This window comes from Eubalaena glacialis, chromosome 18 (assembly GCF_028564815.1).
Source record: "Eubalaena glacialis isolate mEubGla1 chromosome 18, mEubGla1.1.hap2.+ XY, whole genome shotgun sequence".
Lineage (NCBI taxonomy): Eukaryota > Metazoa > Chordata > Mammalia > Artiodactyla > Balaenidae > Eubalaena > Eubalaena glacialis.
This window is the reverse complement of record NC_083733.1, coordinates 7,926,517-7,945,658: the sequence shown is the minus strand read 5'-3', so window position 1 is coordinate 7,945,658 and position 19,142 is coordinate 7,926,517. Positions and strand designations below refer to the sequence as shown.

Here is a 19,142-nt window from a genome sequence, read left to right as displayed (position 1 = left end):
AAGACACCAGGAGGAGGAGAAGGGGGAGAAAAAGACTCCGCAATCAAACAGGAAATGTGGCCCAGAGGAGATAGAATCTTAAAGACACAACCGCAAGACTTCTAAAAAAAATTGTCAACCACAGCTCTGTTCTGCCAGAAATTGGCCCACAACGTCTGAATTTTCTCCTCTTTGTCAGTAACTGCTTGTTACCATCCAAATGTCTGTGAGAGCAGCCCATAAGCCCCTCTTTGGAAGTGTAAGTGTAAGGAAGTGTGGCTGCACAGGTGGCATCTTGGGACACCGAGTGTGGCATGAAGCTAGAACCCATCAGGTCCCCTGTCACCTCAAGACAGCTCATTTGCCATCTGTCCTGGCAAAGCCCAGGGCTCTGTGTTTGACCACAGGTGGAAAATCACAAGGACAAGCTTTCCCCACCCTCACCCACCGGGCACATCCCCGAGTGCTCTATTAGCGTGTGTGAGTGTGTTCCGTACACGATGGCTACACCTGCGGACCCCAACCGTCCTACAGCCACAAATCATTTTTAAGGCCCCTAATCCAGGAGGTTATTAAGTTACAGCCCACAAGTCACCATCTGGCTGGGGGGTTTCCCATGCGGGTGGGGTCTCCTGGCACTTCTCGAATTTCCACAGCTTGGATGTCAGTCCCTGAAGACAGACTTGCAGAGACTCTCCCTGCCTCCCAGTCCACGTCCTCCCCTCCTTCCCTGCACTCCAGCCACGTTTCCACCGCTTTAAGGGGAAAGGGGAGGAGGTGGGTATCGGGCAATCAGCGTGTATAGGACACCTACTACATGCCAGCCCCCCGCTACGGGAACTATCTGCATTTGGTTCACATGAGCGTTGCAATAACCTGTAATAGGAGTTATTGTGACCATTGTACAGATTAGGAAATCAAGAGTGTGCCATTCATTAAAGTCAAATCAGAGATTTAAATGCAAGGTTGTCTGACCTTATAAAAATCGTATACGTCATGCTCTTTCCACTAACATCCTTGCCTTTGATCTCTCCAGTTGCTTCTTGGCAAAATCTCCCCACATTTCTTAGAAACTGACAGTCCTGGAGGAGGAATTCTCATTGATCTATGCACACACTGGTGCTTACTGCCTGCCTGGTGCCCTGGACAGTCTATCAGGTGCACAGGTTTCCCCTCCCACCCTCTGTCCTGAACCCCCGTGGTGGCTCTTGCCCCTGTTGCCCATTCTGTCACTGGGCGCTGGTGCTCAGCCAACCACTCCAGATTGGTGCCCTGATCAGGCTTGTTGGCTCCTGGACACTGACTTCTCGACTTGGCTCAGTGCCCAAAGGGCTCTCGCCCTCACCCCAGCTTAGGAAGGCTCCCGGCCCATCCCTGGTCCAACGCCACCGCATCTGCATTTCCAGGAAGGGGTTTGGAGGATGGAGAAGTACAGACCTCACTGGAAACCTCAGAAGCCAAGAGTTTTTGATGCGGCTGCGTTAGGCAATCCCCAAGGAAAAGGGCACCAGGCCTCACACACGCTCGCATTTAATCCTCAGGACAATCTTGAGAGAGGCAGTGTGAGCCCCACATGCAGGAGGACACAGAGGCCAGAGAGGAAAAGGGTGTGCCAGGGTGTCACAGCCCGGGGACTTCTCTGGGGAAAAGGCTCCATTTGGCCATCAGCAGAGACAGGGTCTCGGCTGGGAGAGAAGAGGGACATTACCTGCGCTGAGTCCCCGACTTTCGCCCCTGGCCTTCCCCAGCATAAGTACTGATACGGCCACTCTTGATTCCATAACAATGCTGTGCCAACAACGGTCCTAAAGATATGTGTGTGTGTGTGTGTTTGTATATGTATGTAGGTAGGTAGGTGTCCATCTATGTACCTAATCTCATATTTTAAATAAATCTAATATATATATCTAATCTCATGCATATATGTAAAGGTCATTTCATCACTAAAGAGTGACTATGCACATAGTGAAGACATGGAAACAACCTAAATGTCCGTCAACAGAGGAATGGATAAAGAAGATGTGACACATATATACAATGGAATATTACTCAGCCATAAAAACGAATGAAATAATGCCATTTGCAGCAACATGGATGCAACTAGAGATTATCATACTAAGTGAAGTAAGTCAGAGAGAGAAAGACAAATACCATATGATATCACTTATATGTGGAATCTAAAATATGACACAAATGAACCTATCTATGAAACAGAAACAGAATCACGGACATAGAGAAGAGACTGGTGGTTGCCAAGGGGGAAGGGGCTGGGGGAGGGATAGAGTGGGAGGTTGGGTGAGCAGATGTGAGCATTTATTCAATGTATAGAATGGATAAACAACAAGGTCCTACTGTATAGCACAGAGAACTATATTCAATATTCTAGGATAAACCATATGGAAAAGAATATTTTAAAAAAAGAATGTATATACGTGTATAACTGAATCACTTTGCTGTACAGCAGAAATTAACACAACATTGTAAATCAACTATACTTCAATTTAAAAAAAAGAGTGACGATGTGCCAACAGCTGTTCTAAACATTTTGTATATAGATAAAATCTCATTTACATATGTACATAATCTCATTTATATATCTTTCCTATATGTGTATAAATCTTATCTACATAAAACCGCACATACATATACACATATGTAAATAACATTAAACCATTAAATAGTAACTATCTGTCAACTGTTCCAAAAATTACGTATAATGATACTTATATATAATCTCATTTGTGTAAATCTTGCATATATAAAATCTTGCATATATATGAAAATCTCATTTAATCATTAAAAAGGCTGTATGCCAACTCTTTTAAATATTATATATAATCTAATTTTATATATTACTGTCTTTTACATATTTAAGTAAGTCTCATATATATAAAATCTCATATATACATCAGTCATGTGTGTGTGTGTGTGTGTGTGTGTGTGCGCACACACGCACGTGTAAATCTCATTTAATCATTTAAAAACTCCTTAGGAGGCAGGCACAGTTGTAATCCCCAAAGGCTGAGCGAGCTCAAACACCCCGTGCATGTGATACCAGGACTCAGCTGAGCTCCTGGCACCTCCACTCAGACCTGCTCCCCCAAGCCCTGGAGCGGTCCCTGCCTCAATTCAGGGGCAATTCCAGCTTTCCAGCTGCTCAGGCCCCAAATCCCAGGATCACCCTTGGCTCAGTTCTCTCTCTTAGTCTGCCTTCAAAATACACTCAGGACTTCACTCCTTCTCATTACCTCAACTGCCCCATCCCTGAGTCAAGCCTTCGTCGAAGGCAGATGGACAATTACAAGAGTCTCCTCTGGGTCCCCTTGCCCTCAGCCCCCTTTTGCCCATCGTCACAGAGCGAATCTGTTAAAGCACAAGTCAGTCCCAGCCACGCCTTCCCACACCCTCCCGCCTCCCTTTCATCTGAAGTCAAAGGAGAATGAGGCTTTAGCGATTTATATGTACCCCCTAAAACTTAGGGGACACAGTAGATTGGCATCTGACTCATGCCTGAGAAATTCAGCGAATAAGAGGCCAACTAGTTGACTAGTTAGTACACCAGTGAGGCAGTAGCTCTTGTTTGGAAGTTAGCTTGCATGCCCTGATCTGTGTGGACAGAGGTTGCATGAATGCTCCCCTGAGCCACATGGGGTCCAGGAGTGGCAAAGGGCTGGCATGGGGATCATCTTACCCTAAAGGGACAAACAGACCTCAACTGACGAAGCTGGCAGTGGACCACCGGACTCCTAGGGACTGAAGAGGGAGTGATGGGCTGATGATATAGAGTTTACTTGGCAGTTACAAGAGACTGACCACCATCAACTGAAGAGGTCACCAAGAAACCCATACGAGTTCCCTGAGAGTCTACGAGGCCCAGAGAAGGAAAGCCCCCATGTGACAACAGCACCATTTGGTCCTTATAAAATCTTTCCAGCTCTCCCTAATCCAACCAGAAAAAGAAATGAGAGTCAGCAAGAATGAGTGAAGTCTTGAATGAAGTTGGAAGCATTGATGCTTAAATGGAACATGGCCATCTTTGACTACTGAATTGATACTGTGTTTGTGACTTTATATTATTTATTGGAAAGGTCCTACAGCCTACCTGTGCTGTCATCTAGGGTGAGGTCAGGACTATTCCGTTAAGTCGACTTCAAGGGACAGTGAGAGACAAAATAAAGTTGCTTTTGGGATTATACTCCACTACTGCTTATTCAATATACTGGTGACTCATTTAATTGTTGATGTGTCTAACCAGATGGGAGCCTCAGCCCACTTCCTCTCACGATTGGGCAAGGGCTTCTTTCAGTATCATATCACATCAGTGTTAGCCTGTGAGAGACAGTTAAAGGAAAAAGGGTTTGTCTTATAGATGCTACACTCTGAAACATCTGATAGGCCTCGTCCAGTCTCCTAAAAGGACCAGAGGCAGTCAGGAGCAAAGGACTTCCCAGGTTTGACCCTGACTACTCGGGATGGAGTCAGGACCTCAGAGAAAGGGCAAACAGGCACACAAGACGACAATGATGACACCAAGAACAAGAGAAAGGAAAAGGAAAGGGGACCAGCACAGGGAAGATCCTGGGCTCCAGTCAAGGCCGGCGGGCCCACACCGACAGAAAGGGGACCCGAGGGAAGATTAACAATTAACGCTGCGCAGTCTTCTAGACTCTGCAGGTGTTCACGATTGTGGAAGGTGTTCTCTCCGGTACTGCGCTGTGGACACTTTGAGAATCACGGCAGGATTACATGCCTTTCTCACATTCTTGGACCCCAAGCTTCTGTACGACGGGGACTGTCTGAGTCATCTGTGCCTTTCGGCACCTGTGCAGCCCGAGGCAGAGCAGGGGGCTCAATACTGCTGCCGGATGGACGGACAGGTAGATGTGACCTTGTGCAAATCCCTTTCCCAGAATGCCCTGCTGCCACGAGCCCCCGAAAGACTCCTTCTTCCTCTTTCCTGCAGCCTCCACGTCGCCTCCGGAGCCAGGCGTCCTCAGCAGTGTGCCTTTCCTAAGAGCCACATTGTGATGACCGAGGCAGCGAGAAAGGACTCTGCATAATTCCTTAGTGACAAATACGGTCGTTAGCCACGTGCGGCCACTGGGATTGTACAAAACCAAGCTCTGTGGAGGTTTACCTCGAGTGAGGAGGGGTCCCTATGCAAAGAAACATTCCAGGTATACCAGGGAAGGGGTGAATGCTCCTTCAACCTTCCGACAAACAATACCTGTGCCCTCCCAATCAACCACCAGCCTGAATAACTCGAAGCCTCAAGGCCAATGTGGGTGAGGGAGTCTCTGCTCCCCAGGAACCCAGACACAACTTAGAAGCCTCAGATGTCGCAACCCCCTGGAGGCCCCAGAAACCTCTCTGTTCAGAAACCACAGAGCCTGTTTGTGAACCTTATGTGCAGGCTGCCAAAGGGAGAACACAAGCAAACGCAGACGAAGTTTCAACCTTTTTATTCAAAGCAGCTTCTCACAATGTATAAATACTGCATATTAGCACACATGAAAAATACAACTTCTAAGGCACCCAGAAATGTGTTCATACACGTTACAGGACCATTCACAAAGAGAGTGTACAATTCGCTCTAGACAGTCAGCATTTGATAAATCAGAAGATTATTATCCCTCCGTACTGCACCCAGTCTCAGGGAATATTTACAGCATGGTGAGAAAGGGGCAGCTGTACCTGCTTTATAAGTCTATGAATTACTCATACTTACAGATATTCAGAACTAGTTAAAGACTCTCCCATGATAACCTGGTGAAAGAAAATGAGTAGCCTAATTTGCAAAGGTCTCCTTGGATTTTGGTGTGTGTGCTAGATCCATGATCAAATCCGAACACTCCCAGGGTAGGCTGGATACGTTTTTGGTAGCCTGCTTCATGATCAGAGGTTTGGTAATAAGCCTTACCGCTAGAATCCCACTTCTTCAGTATCAATCATTTCTCAACCGGTTAAGGGATGAATGATTTCATCATGGATGAAGATGGGGCATCACCTAGTGTGAGAAGCGAAGAAAATTCTTCTCGGGCTAAACAGGAAGTGGAATGGGTTGATGGAGAACCAAAAGGAGGTGGAAATTTAGCAACTGCAGGATCTCACTGTTCAGTGTAGACACATCTGAAGAACTCACGCTGGAGGTTTCTATTCAGATGGAACAGTCCACACTGCTCAGATAACCTGAAGAATGCCTGCCCTCCACTCTTCATGGTACTGATATGGATAAAGGCTGGGACTACACAGCTGAAACACCAACCTGAGATAGTGCATTTCAATCCGAGAAGCTCATCTTTCAGAGCCTTCTCGAGGTGACGACAAATCCTTCTGTAGGGCCAGCCAGGGGGAGCATGAGATCGGTGGATGGGGAGCAGTTTCTCTGTGCCATAAAGCATGTACATCTCTGCCTAGATGTGCCCACAATCTATGAAACTCGTACTTTGCTGGAATAATGGAATTCTTTGGTCCTTGGTTTTATGAAAGGCAATATTTTCACAATCCTGTCAGCATGGACATCAGCAAATGACTTCAAGCTGGGACGAACGGCACAGGGACACATTAAATACTAGATGGAAAACTCCACACCCTCCAAACTTCCCAGAGTCGCCTTAATGAGCACCAACGTGAGGCCAGGTGTTGGGCCAGTGAGGCAGGGTCAACCCACAGAGATGCCAGAGCCGAAGCTTAAAACTAGATGTCAGTTTCTCTGATTGACACACACACTGCAAATATTTGCAGCAAATCTCCATCCTAATGGGAGATAAGTTGACTTCATGAACACTTATTTGAGATGAACCAAATAACTTGACTTTAGCTATTCTATGGCCCTGGTCTCAAGATCACCTTTAAAGCCTTGGTAAGGAGAACCAGTAGGTAAGCAGGGCCAACTGGAAAGAATCATAATTTAAAAAAAAAAAATTTAAGTTCCAAATTTTAGTTGGTTTTGTCATATCCCAGACACAGTGGACGCACTGCCAGTGAGCTCCATGACTTACACGCCATTCAAACAGCCCCGGGTAGACTGGCTCAGCTGATGTGTATGTTGTGCATCTAGTCTGCCTGTGCCCTGCTAAACTCAGGTTCAGTATGGCTTAACGCACCTAGTTCACTGATAAGACACTCAGAACACGTGGGAATGCGGATTATGTAACTGAAAGCGACTTCAGATTGTCTACACAGTAAGACTCACATGTAAACTTTGTTAACATCTCTCAAGGAGTGCTGACCACAGCCAGACTGGATGTTTCCAGGTCACCTGCGAGGAACCTGGAGTCAACCACCAAGGTCAGGAGCAGAAAATGCCATTGGTTCAAAACAAATGATGAACCAGCAGCCCTCCCTGTGACCACATCTACACCATGTGAATAGTACAAAGGTGGCTCCAGAACACCTGTCCGTGGTCCCTTCGTATGGCCAAAGACAATCACCAAGGTGTCTATCTGGCCCCTGCCGCCATCAACTCAACCAAACTCTCCAGATTAGCCATGGCGCACAGACTGCAGAGTCCATCCACATGGCTTACGCTACTTGGAAGAAACAACCCGTATTACCTTTTTTTTTTTTTTTTTTTTTTGCAACAAGCTTAAGGCTCTGTTCACAAACTCCATCAACTGGCACACAGTGAGAATTTATGGGGAGATCTTCAACTACATATGTAGTTGCAAAGGTTGGAAAATTTACTGATCCTAATGGTAAGGCTTATTCACAAATTCAATACATTTTCAAATTATACTTCAAACTCAATTACTTCGAGAAAAAGAAAATTAACCGGCTCTCTAACAATTTAAGAGCACTAGATTCTAATGGAAAACAAAAAACAAAAAACCATTGGCACCAAACCAGAATGCTATTTTTTTGAAAGAACAAGTGATATTAATGGAAAAGATTGCCTAAAACGCATATCCTAACTTACCACAGAAATATAAAAGTTTATATTCTGAAAATATATATTGTATTAAAGTCTGTAAGCATTTCAACCAAAATTTGCAGAAATAACTAAGCAACACTTATCTACAACAAAAATATACATGCAAGACAACCCCCAAATGGTTTCCGTTAAATATCTACAAAGGCAAAGTGTAGATTTTTAAAGATTATACAAAACCATTTACAGAGAATAAAATAAAATACTTAAGAAATCTCATTTAGAGTCTTAAATACTGTGTATATTAGTGAGGATGTCTAAATTAATATATACAACAGATCTAAGTATCTGAATACAGAAACACAGAAGAGAAGCCATTCTGCATTTTAAATATTCACTTAGGAAGATCTGAAGATGTTTCTATTCGTTTCTCTTTGTTAAAAAAATTTCCACAGAAACTAGATTGGAAAATAACATGAATGTGACTAAATTTCAAATTAAAAAAAGTTTACAAAATTTTCTAAGCCAACAATTAATAATGGGAAATGCAATTCAGCATCCAGTCAAGGCTATTTTTTAAATGTGGATATCTGGAGATACAGTTGCACTGATCAAAGTCTACTGTGATTATCATTTTTCCATCCTCATACTAAACTTCATATGGGAAAAACATATTTTCATGCTTCAGAGAGAACATTTCCTAGTTTACTTTATACCAAACAAGAATAACATTTAAAATCAATTCTCTACTACTTTCTCAGAGTTATCCAATTTCATTCCAAGAGGGTCACTTTTGATGGTTTTCACCCACAGACATTATTTCAAAGCAGGAAGGGACATATGGGTATATCTACCTTAGGCTGAGGCTTCCAAATGGTGAGGAGTTCTGACCATCTTAGCAAAGTTCTCCAAAAAGTCCTCCTGGAACAAGGCTGTTAACGTAAATGTTCCGCTGCAAGATGCTGGATGCTAATCACCAGGGGTTGGAGGAGAGGAGAGTTCTAACGCATGGCTAACAGCATGGCAAAGAGTGGATTGTCCAGAAGGCTCCTTGACTAAAGAAGTACCCTCATCTTCCCACCACAGCTCCTCTTCCAACCCCAAAGGTAATTCTGGGATGGGGCTACCAAGACCAAGCATGATTCCTCCAAGAACCCGCCCAGGCTCTGGGATGTGACCGCCTGGGTGGGGAGGGGGCAAAGCGGAGTAGAGAGAGGGGAGAAAGGATCCTACGGGTGGAGAGAAGGTCCTGGGGTAGAAGACAAAAAGTGGGCCCTGTCTCAAGAAAGCTATGAGGTTAAACCCTGACACAACAACAGGTCTGGCAAATTCCAACCCAGGTCGATCAGCTGGAAGTTTCCTGGATCTCATGTATACATTATCAAAACAACTAACCAGAAAGTGAAAGATTCAGTGGTTTGGTCTACCCTATAGTGAACAGATGTAACTGAGTTTTGCCCAATTTGTGGAACATCCTTCTAGAACTGACTGTACGGAAACAACCGAAACACAGACTGTCTTGTAAAACACCTCCTGTTATACGCGGAACCTACAGGTTAACACCAGGCATTCCACCTTAGTGATGGTTTCACATTCCTACCTCATCATCAGAGATCCTTGAGGTGTTTAGAAGTTTAGATTTGATGATCCAAAGCTATGTTTTAGTTCAAAGCTAAAACACTTCTGGTTTTTTCAGCAGGGAACAAAGATGGGCATTGAGCAAAAGGAATTTCCAAACATCTTCTTCCATTCCAACGAGAATCCTAACACTGCTTCTAGAGACGTTGAACGTGGCTGCCCCTAGAAGGTAAAAAGAAAACGAGGTGCTCTTTCTTTAGATGACTTAGTGATGGCTGAGAAGTTATCTGTCAAGGGTGAGGTTGTCTAGGGCCTTTGGCAGCGCACACACTGGCTTTCTCAAAGGAAAAGACAAACCCAAATTGAGATGTGACAACAGGTATTTGGACAAAAGCAGGTGTTTCCCTGTAGAAACTCCCCATTGTCTAGGTCTGCAGTTCCTACAGGAACCCCCATGGAGCAAGGGGAGGGTACACAGGACTTCAGCCCCATCTTCCTCTGGCTGGATTCAGCCAGGGTGGCGGTCCCCCGGCCGAAGCGAGAAGAAAGTGAGACATGTCCTCTTCCCTGACCCTCGGGAAGTCATGGGGAAACTCAGAAGGAGAGAGGCTTTCAACAGGGCGAACCAAGACCCTCTAAAGGATGGAGAATCCAGGTAAACTCAGGTTCACTGTTTAAAGGCCTATGTCTCTAGTTCTGCTATAGACACTCCACCTGTTCTCCGAAACACAAAGCTCAGGGCCATGAGTCCTCTCCACCTGCCCAGTCCGGTGCATCCAGCTGCCTTCAGAGGAGGGAAGAGGACCAGAAAGGAGAGAGAACTGTAACAATGACCCTCCCTCCCCCAGCTGTGCCTAACTCTCACTGCTCCACTCAACTTTCTCCGAGGAAGGGTCAAGAGGGGCTGGTGACTAACAGAGGCAGTAGGAGACGGGTGCGCAGAGGTCCTTGAGGACACCTGGCAGGGGGATTGTGATGGACGTGGAAAAATCCCGCCACTCTGGGAACCTAACTTTCTCTGGTGCTTGACCCTCATACAGAACCTGGTCCTGTCACTTCTCTGCTTGAACTCTGATGTTTACCTTCTCTTCTCCAACCAAAACCAAAACCCCAAACCAAAACCCCTCCTTCGCCACAGCTGATCCAGGGACTTTGGGCTGATGGTCTGAATACAAATGCTGGAGCCCCTCTGCGGCCCACGCGCCCTGGGACAGGAGGCCTCATCCCTGGTTACTGCTCCCTGATGGGAGCAAACAAACTGAAAAAAGATGGAGTGCCTGGACTTCTGGAGGCGAAAAGATTCAGACCCTCTACTGACAGCTCAGAGTGGGGACTCTTCCCCACCTCCCTGGACGGCCCAAACCAGACATCATCGCCCACATGGAGGAAAGGGACGCTGAAATCCAAGTGGAGTCCTTTGCCCCAGAGAAAAAAGCCTCCCTCAACAATATGCAACCCCCAGGACCATTCAGGCTGGAAGCCCCTTTATCTCCTTAAAGGGAGCAGAGTGAAGAGAAAACTCTTCCACAATTTCTCCTAAGAGCAAGTATTCAATTATCATAGAACTGTTTTACACGCAGGAAATCTGGGGCAGAGCTATTCCTTTTATTCACAGAAATCCCATTTTCATCTCTCTGAATTTTATTTCTACATGGTTCATTGCTAGAATGCACCAAACGGCATGAACCTTGTATGGGATTTGGTCCAGGGCAGTATGAAAATAATATCTGTGTGAACAACAGATACCATAATATATAAACAAAAATAAATAAATTAAATAAGTCGGGTTAAAAAAAAAAAAACATTTTCCTAGTAGTTATGTGTTTGCAAAACTAGCTTTACATATAATACACATAAATTATCAGAATTTCCACTTACACTGTTTTAAAAATATATATTTAACAAAATGCTCCTAAATGTACAATATCTGGGTTTGTAAATTACTCAATTGGGTTTTAAGACCAAGCCCTAAAAGTCATGCAGATCTGCATCAGAGAGGAGACCGAGGCTGGATCTACACAATTGTTCCGCTCGTGGGTCTAGAAATTCCCTAAGATTGGTCGTCCCCTGTCACTGGATCTGTACTTAACCAGACAGAGCCATGGCAGCCAAGTCTCCCAATCAGAGGCACTGTGTAGACACAGCCTGAGTCAGAAGGATGGAGAAATGGGTCTTCCCCTTCCTGGACCAGGATGGTGCATTTCAGCAAGTGGGGACAGGACAAGGGCACCTGGCAGAGGACTGGGAAGATATAGCCCTCGATAGCTCTCCAGCCAGTTGGGGTGGGGACACGGGGGAGGCCAAGTATGCTGCGTTTCCCATCGTTACACAAAACCAAACCAATGAGGAGCAACCAAAGGACACGAGGAAATGGACACGACCCTAGGTATGGAGAGACACCCTGACGGACTCCTTGGCCGGGAATACACTGTGCTCTGATTTCTGAAACACAGGGCAGAGCTGGAAGTCAGCTGCCCTTGAGCACTGGGCCCTCAGACTTCATAAATTTTGTCCTGCAGGTAGCTGAACAGGGAATCCAGGCCTTTGGAGGATCCCCAGAGCTGTTTGAGCATGAGGCATTCTTTCTCATTCACATCTTCAAGCACCGACTTCAGGAAGCTCCGGACGAGGCATTTCGACTCCTCCAGCACCTGGAGGGAAACCCACAAGCCTCATTAGCCAGGCGCCAGGGACTCTGCTCCAGAAGGATGTACTTAACCTCCTCATGTCCAAAGCCAGAGGAGGTTGCCTCCTCTGGTCCGGGGCTTCCCAGGCCTCTGCCCTTGGCAACGGCCAGGAATGGATTGCAGGCATGCTGAGATGTCAAGCCCTCAGACCTTGGGATGGCTGAGTGGGACCAGCATTAACCCCAACTGCAGGAGTGACACTGACATATACTCAGGGTCACTTTCTATGGATGTCATGAAAAAGTTTGGGAAATACTGCTTTCACCTCCCCATGCTACCTAACTCAAGAATGGCTGGGATCACAGAGTAAGATAATGAAATGAACTAATGGTTGTCAAAGTATCCATGGGACCCACCCTGACAGCAATGCCCCTTGTTCAGGCTTCGTAGTTAAGAGTAGTAGTAATAAAAGTAGTAATAAAAGTAGCAATCATTGTAATAGTAATAACAATTGCAGTAATTGTAGTAATGAGCAATAATAGTGATAACAATAGTAATGCTATAGTATTACAGCGATAACAGTAATGTTAGTGGTAGTAATAATGGTAACACCACCATAGTATTATACCAACAATAACAGTAATGCCAGTGGTAGTAATAATACTATAGTATTATAGTAGTGATCATGACTGATATTAGTAATATGGTAGCAATCACAGTAATAATAGTACTAATAATCATAATCATGAGTAAGAACAATGGTAGCAAGCATAGTGATAAGAATAACAATGCCACTACAACCACTGTTAGCCGATCAGCTCTACGACAGGCACTTTGCCTGCATTCTTTTATTTCTTCCTCAAGTTAACTGCACAACTAGGTAGTTATCTCCGCGTTACAGATGAAAGATGTGAGCTTAGGAAAGTGAAGGTGCCCCGAACCGCCTGATGGGCATGCCCTGCCAACGCCTGGTTGATTCTGCAGGCTCCACGCTGCCTCAGTCTGGCAGAGGCATAGCCGGAAGCCGGGCATCCAAGCATCCTTCCGCTGGCCTCCGCCATCCTCTGTGGACCTGGAGGCTTTGGTCCTCAGTCTCACAAAGCGCTTTCCAACAGAAAAAAGCAAGACAAGAGCTCCCTTGCTCAAGCAGGCTGGAAAGGGGTGGCGATCTTATCCCTCAGCTTGGGCTGGAGGCGAATGGGTGGTGAGAAAGGGCTGGCAGACCAAGGGTGTCTCTTTCCTTCCAAGAATTTCTCCCAAGAACACCATCTCCTGGGGCCGTGGGGTAGATTCCCGTCTCAGGTGAATCACCCTAAAGCCCCTGAATTCATACCTGTGGGTAGGAGAGGTTTCCTTGCAGTATTTCTTCAAAAGCCACTTTCATCTGAGCACTTCCACTGCCCAGAGACCAAACTCCTCAGTGGAGCCTTGGGGCCTTTCTCCTCCCTGCCTTTTCAGTCTTATCATCCCTCGACTAGCCCTTGCACCTGCTCACACCACCAGGAGCCGCTGCCTAAACTCCACGCAGGGTTTTGGACTTGTGTGGTCTCACTCACACCGTTTGCTCCGCTGAGAACTTCCACCCACCTCTCTGTGCAGCTGCCCCTATGTCACCAATCATCCCCGTTTGCCCAGGCTCACGGGGTTTCCTGGGACTCGAGATTTTTGGTGCTAAAACCAGGAGAGTCTCAGGCAAAGTGGGACGAGTTGGTCCCCAGAATCATCAGGAAGATTAAAAGAGAATTCACATAAAGGGAGGAGCAAAGTGCTTGGCCCAACAAGGCTGTACCATCCCCACCCTGCCACTGTCACTGGGACCAATAGGCTTCCGGGGGGCAGAGCTGACACACAGTATGTGCCCAGTAAAGGCTGATGAGGCATATCAAGAGGGGAGTGACAGCTGGGTGCAGGCTCGGGGTAGACAGGGAGAAGGAAAGGGGTGGTCACGGGTCAGCCCCACAATCCAGCCCAGCATCCCTGTGATGCTGAAGCACAGAAAGCGTGCGGGCCTGCGGCTCCCAAAGCACCTTCCTCATTTCCCACTCGGCCCTTTCTCCACCTTCAACAGGATATTTCCATACAGCGCTCAGAGCGACTTTTATGAGATAAAATCGACACAATTAAAACCCGGCGTCTCCGCGGAGGTGTTATTCATTTATCTGTTTTTCAAGGTGTCTTCAGAGTCGAACCGTTTACATGTGCCGAGCGCTGGACAGGCAGGAGAAATGAGGTACCAGGACAGCAGAAACCGCTTTTTCTCGTCCCTCAGCTGCCTTCACACCCTCTGTCCTTATTCGCCTTTGCTTCTCATTTCTTTGAAAACCATAGATGATTTGTGTTTTCGTGCGTGTTTAGGACTTTCTTTTAAGGCAACCCTTCTACCCCAGGGTATAAATCTCTTCTGTGAGGTTTTCACACTGGAGCTGATGGGGAATATCTAACAGTGCTGACCACCTCCCTCTGGATTTAAGCTCTCAGCACCGAGATGCGGCATCTGTTAAATCACACGGGGCCTTTCACGTACTCCCTGCGTGACCTTTGGCAAGTCAATCACTCCCTTCTGGCCTCGTTGCCCTCACCTGTAAAATGGGTCTACTGCAAGGACAGGACACAGAGACTCGGGAACTCACCACCGCGCTGCAGGAGGCCATCTCCTTGACCCGCAGCATGACCTCCTGGCTGAACGTGGTTGGCCAGAAGACCTGTGACACCAGGCCTCTGCTGCACGCCTCCTGGGCGGTGAGCTTCCGCCCGCAGAAGAGCATCTCGTTGGCCTGAGAAAGCAAAGGCAGGAGAAGGCTGAGAGCCGGCACGCCTCCAAGCCTGCTCGCGAGCCCGCCTGCTGTGCGCGACTGTCCCGGATCCCAGAGGCAGCATCCTTAACTGGGGGCCAAAGATGCCTTGGGGGCTGCTTGCACACGCATGTGTCTATGTGCGTCTTTCTGCACAGAGGGCCCACAGCTTTCATTGAATTCCCCTAAGGAGCCATGTCCCTGCAGGGGCTCCGCCTGCAATACCCATCCCCCCCATCTGGTGGCAGGGCTGCAGGAGGAGACGTGTGTCGGGCTGGGAACAGTTCACAGCTGATACCCTGTCCTCGATGGCTGATTCGGGGAAGAGCAGATGAGCCCCCCGAGATAGTAAAGCTGTCTGTGAGGTCTCCAAGCTGGAGAGGATGGGGAAGACTCTTCCTCCCTCTCTGGCGGCTTAAGTCACTGAGCCCAGGGCCACCCGCTGCTGTGGAGAGGGAGGGGCTGCCAAGACAGCAGGGCTGGAGAACAAGAGCCCTGCTGGTGCTGGGATTGCTGGGTGTGACACCCCCAAAGGAGGCTCTACTGCTGGACCTGCCAGTTACGGCAACCGTTAAATTCCTTTCTTCCCCTCTTTAAGCCAGTTAAAGTGTTTCCATCACCGGCAGCCAGAAAGGTCCCGAGTAAGACCATAATCCCAACGCAGAGAGGCGCACCCCTCCCAGTGACCCGGGGCTGTGCATAGGCAGTGCCCAGGTACGAAGGGCAGAAACACCTCCTGCGTCCTGCCGTGGCCTCTGCGCCCCACCCCCCAGATAACCTCCCCTGACTTTGAAGTGTGCAGCTGTCGTACACAGTCTGGGAGGAGCAACGTGAGAAAGGTCCCGGGCACAGACAGAGCCCAGCGCAGTCACCCACTGACACCAACCAATGACTCTCCCGCTGATAATTAGGGCAAGATGGTCATGGTCCCTCCCTCCTTCAGCACAGATCCCCACCTCCTTCACACAGCAGACAACCCGATCCCTTCCCTGACTGCCGTCCACCTGCCTCCCCTGTCCCTCCCTTCCCGGCCCTGCAGGCTCAGCCGCTCTCAGATGGATGTTGAAATGTCAAGCTCTCCCAGCCTCTGGATCTGTGCATGTGCCTCTCCTTTGTTCTGGTTGTCACTGGAGGGTCATGATGACCCAAAGGACAATCTTTCACGCCCAAGGAGCAAAATTTGTCAGGTCGGTAATAAGCCTGTGGATGCATTCGGTTGGACATCTGAAGACAAATACATGTCATTGAACGTATTCAGAAACACCATCTCAGGAAGGAGAAATGCGAGGAAGGAACCCAGTAGAAGGAGCCAACCAGGACGCAGTCGGGAAGAACACGTCTCAATCGGCAACATTCTTGGAGTTTCAGAAATGATTGAAATAAAAGAAAGCGATAAGGCTGTACAAGGTTAACATTTTTGTGACCACGAAGGAACCGGACAGAGCACAGGGGCCGAGATCAAAAGGGAAAGTGCCTGCTTCCGGGGCTCCCTGGCTGCCCCATCTTCCTACCACTGCTGAGATGGTAAGCCGCAGAAAGCAGCCCCAGCTCCAGAGTCCGAATGGCCTTGCAATCCACCATGTTGGGCCTGCGGCGTAGACACTGGCTGGCAGCAACTCTGGGAAGGCAGAGGAAGCTGAGACGACCCCCAGATTCCGCAGGCCAGGAGCACCCCCGGGACTCTACCCACATGAAGGGCTGTATCCTAAACCCAGGACAGAGGAGGGGTGCTGTGGGACCCCAAACCCACGGGTCACAGGGAAGGACCCGCCGCAGAGAGGAGGCTTACCAGTGCGACACCCAGGATCTGGGGGAAGGTATAGGAGGAACAGCCGGCGGGCGTGAGGCGGATGGTGGCGTAGGGGGTCTGAAACCAGGCTTTCTCGCTGGCCCACACGATGTCGCAGAGGGGCAGGATGGAGGCGCCCAGGCCCAGTGCGGGCCCATTGATCGCCACCACGATGGGCTTCTTAAACTGGATAAAGGCCTTCACAAAGTCCCTGGGGAAGAGAGAAGACCCTCTTTAGCAGGTGAGCAGCTCTGCCGAGACCCACGGACACCCTTGATTCTGTTGAGGCGGAAATAAGCTTCCCCAGGTGCTGGGAAGCACCCACAGATCATGAGGGAAGTGGGTGCTCAGCAGGGGTCTCATTCTCCCGGACACCGAGCCCCAGAGCTGCGGGCACAGGCGTGGGTGGCACACTTAGTGGGTGGTGCCAGATTTTCAGAGGGAAACTCATGGGGTGATCACGGTTTGCCCAGAGGGCCCCAGGTCACGCCTGTTGTCCCAGCACTGCACCAGGCTACCCTGTCCTTCCGACCCCCTAGATATTGACAAAGTGTAAATATCCTTAAGGAAGACCGCTTGAATGTTAAGGTTCTGAACAGAACCAAAAGGAGGGTGTTACAAGGAGGGGTATGTGAACTCAAGGAGAGAAGGAACATTCTAAGGGCACTGGCAAGGGTGGAATTGGTGGCTTTGAGAGGATGAACCTCTTGTTATTCGAGGTGCTCCAAGTTTGGTCCAATGGTCACCCTGGGTGATGCTGTAGAGGGAATTCAAGCTTCAGATGGTAGGCACAGGTGGGGATTGATGACATTTAAGAGTTCTTTCAGTCCTAGGATTGTCTGATTCTGAGTTACCCAAAGGCATGCCAGACTCACCCGGGGTGGTTCCAGAATGCTGACAAGGGTCTCTATATTTGGGTGGCTTTGACCGAAATTGGGGAAGGACGCTGGGCTCCCCTGGAGGTGTGAGGCATCTGGCACCATGACTACGAATTAGGCGATATGCTATCTCCCTGCGCTTCTGCATTGAGCAAGGTTACAGTGTGCATCTTTAATATTAAACAGAGACACCTACAATAACCTCTACTTCCTTGCCTTAGAACACTTTTCACCTTTCCCTCAGTTGCTGTATTAAGGTCTATAAAATTTTAATATTCATTTGGACATGGAGGAAAGATCCAGGATGTCTAGCAAAGCTTGCATCCCTCATTATTCTCAGGTGGAAGACTGGAAACTAACAAGAACTCACAAGAATAAAATCCAGACTCCTGACCATGACCCTGGTCTGCCTCTGCTTACCTCTCCAGACTTATCTCCTGTCTCTCTCACCCCTGCTCACCGTGCCGGAGCTGCATGGGTCTGCTGAGAGTTCTCGGAAAACACCACTATCACAATTTGCAATTATCCTAATTATTTGCTTGCTTACTTGAATTCTCCCCCCCCTTTAGTTCCTTAAGGAAACTCACAGGTCTGGCTTGGGCACTGCTTGGTCTCCATGCATACTGGAATTAACACTCAGTAAACAATCTCCCAGAATGAGAGCAAAGACTGCAGATGTGTGGCGGTGATGCACGAGCTATTCACCAGACCTGGTTTCCCTTCCCTCTTCTTCCTGAGGCTGCAGCTGGAACACGGTCCCCAGCCTCCCTTGCAGTTGGCTGTGGCCCAGTAACCAAGTGCTGGCCGATGGGATGTAAGTGGAAACCAAATACACACTTCTGGGCCTGATGCAAGGAAACCTCCCACCACACAGCCCCCCAAGCCCTCTCATCTTGACAAGCCTGGCAATCTTGGAAGACCTTTGTTGAGCCGCAAGATGGAAGGAGTTTGAGTTCCTGAGTCACCACTTGGAGGATAGGCATGGGCTGATCAGTAACTTCTGTTCTAGGTTCACATATATGTGAAGTAAATTTCTATCACAGCTGAGCTGTTATATACATTTGGGGTTCATTTGTTACAGCAGCTAATACTTACCTAATACAAATGTCGAGCTGATCTATCCCTTCTCAGTTGATACTATTCCCCCCGAATTCTTATCAAAAGATGTGGGTATCATGGTGATATGCTGGGATCAGATTGAACTGTGAGAAGACTGCTTAATACTCCACTGGGGTAGGGGGTATCTTAGGACCTACACGTTGTCATGAAAGTACGCGCCCAGGCTTGAGACGTCAGATTTCCTGACTTCCGTGTGACTCTGTGAGTAGATTCTCTGTGCGGTATCTCAGTCACTGCTGCCCCACTGTGGCTGATCCCAGAAGGACACTTCTGCACAGAGGGAGACCTCGCACCATGGCCTTCTGAGTCCTGGTTTTCCAGTGGTCCATTTCCTGGCTTGACTTTCTAACTTCATGGCCTCAGTCACTGGTTTTAACAAGTGCTTTTTACCAAATGCAATTTGGAGTCTGCAGGAGATGTGGGGCTTCCTTGTAGGGTCCTTGGAACCACAGGGTTTGGGTGATTTTTAACAGATGTTCCACTCCTAAATCCCCTCATACGATTCCAGGA

General features: G+C 48.0%; 1 protein-coding gene across 1 annotated transcript in view; it reads right to left on the bottom strand.

The window, feature by feature from the left end:
- Positions 1 to 9,564: 9,564 nt before the first annotated feature.
- Positions 9,565 to 19,142, bottom strand: part of CDYL2 (chromodomain Y like 2) — a 180,381-nt gene continuing 170,803 nt past the window's right edge. Inside the window, exons 5-7 of the mRNA XM_061172703.1 lie at positions 16,636 to 16,846; positions 14,685 to 14,828; positions 9,565 to 12,078 (exon numbers count right to left, since the gene is read on the bottom strand). Of these exons, the coding sequence (XP_061028686.1) occupies positions 11,920 to 12,078; positions 14,685 to 14,828; positions 16,636 to 16,846 (514 nt within the window). The 3' untranslated portion in view covers positions 9,565 to 11,919. The remainder of the gene's footprint in view (positions 12,079 to 14,684; positions 14,829 to 16,635; positions 16,847 to 19,142) is intronic.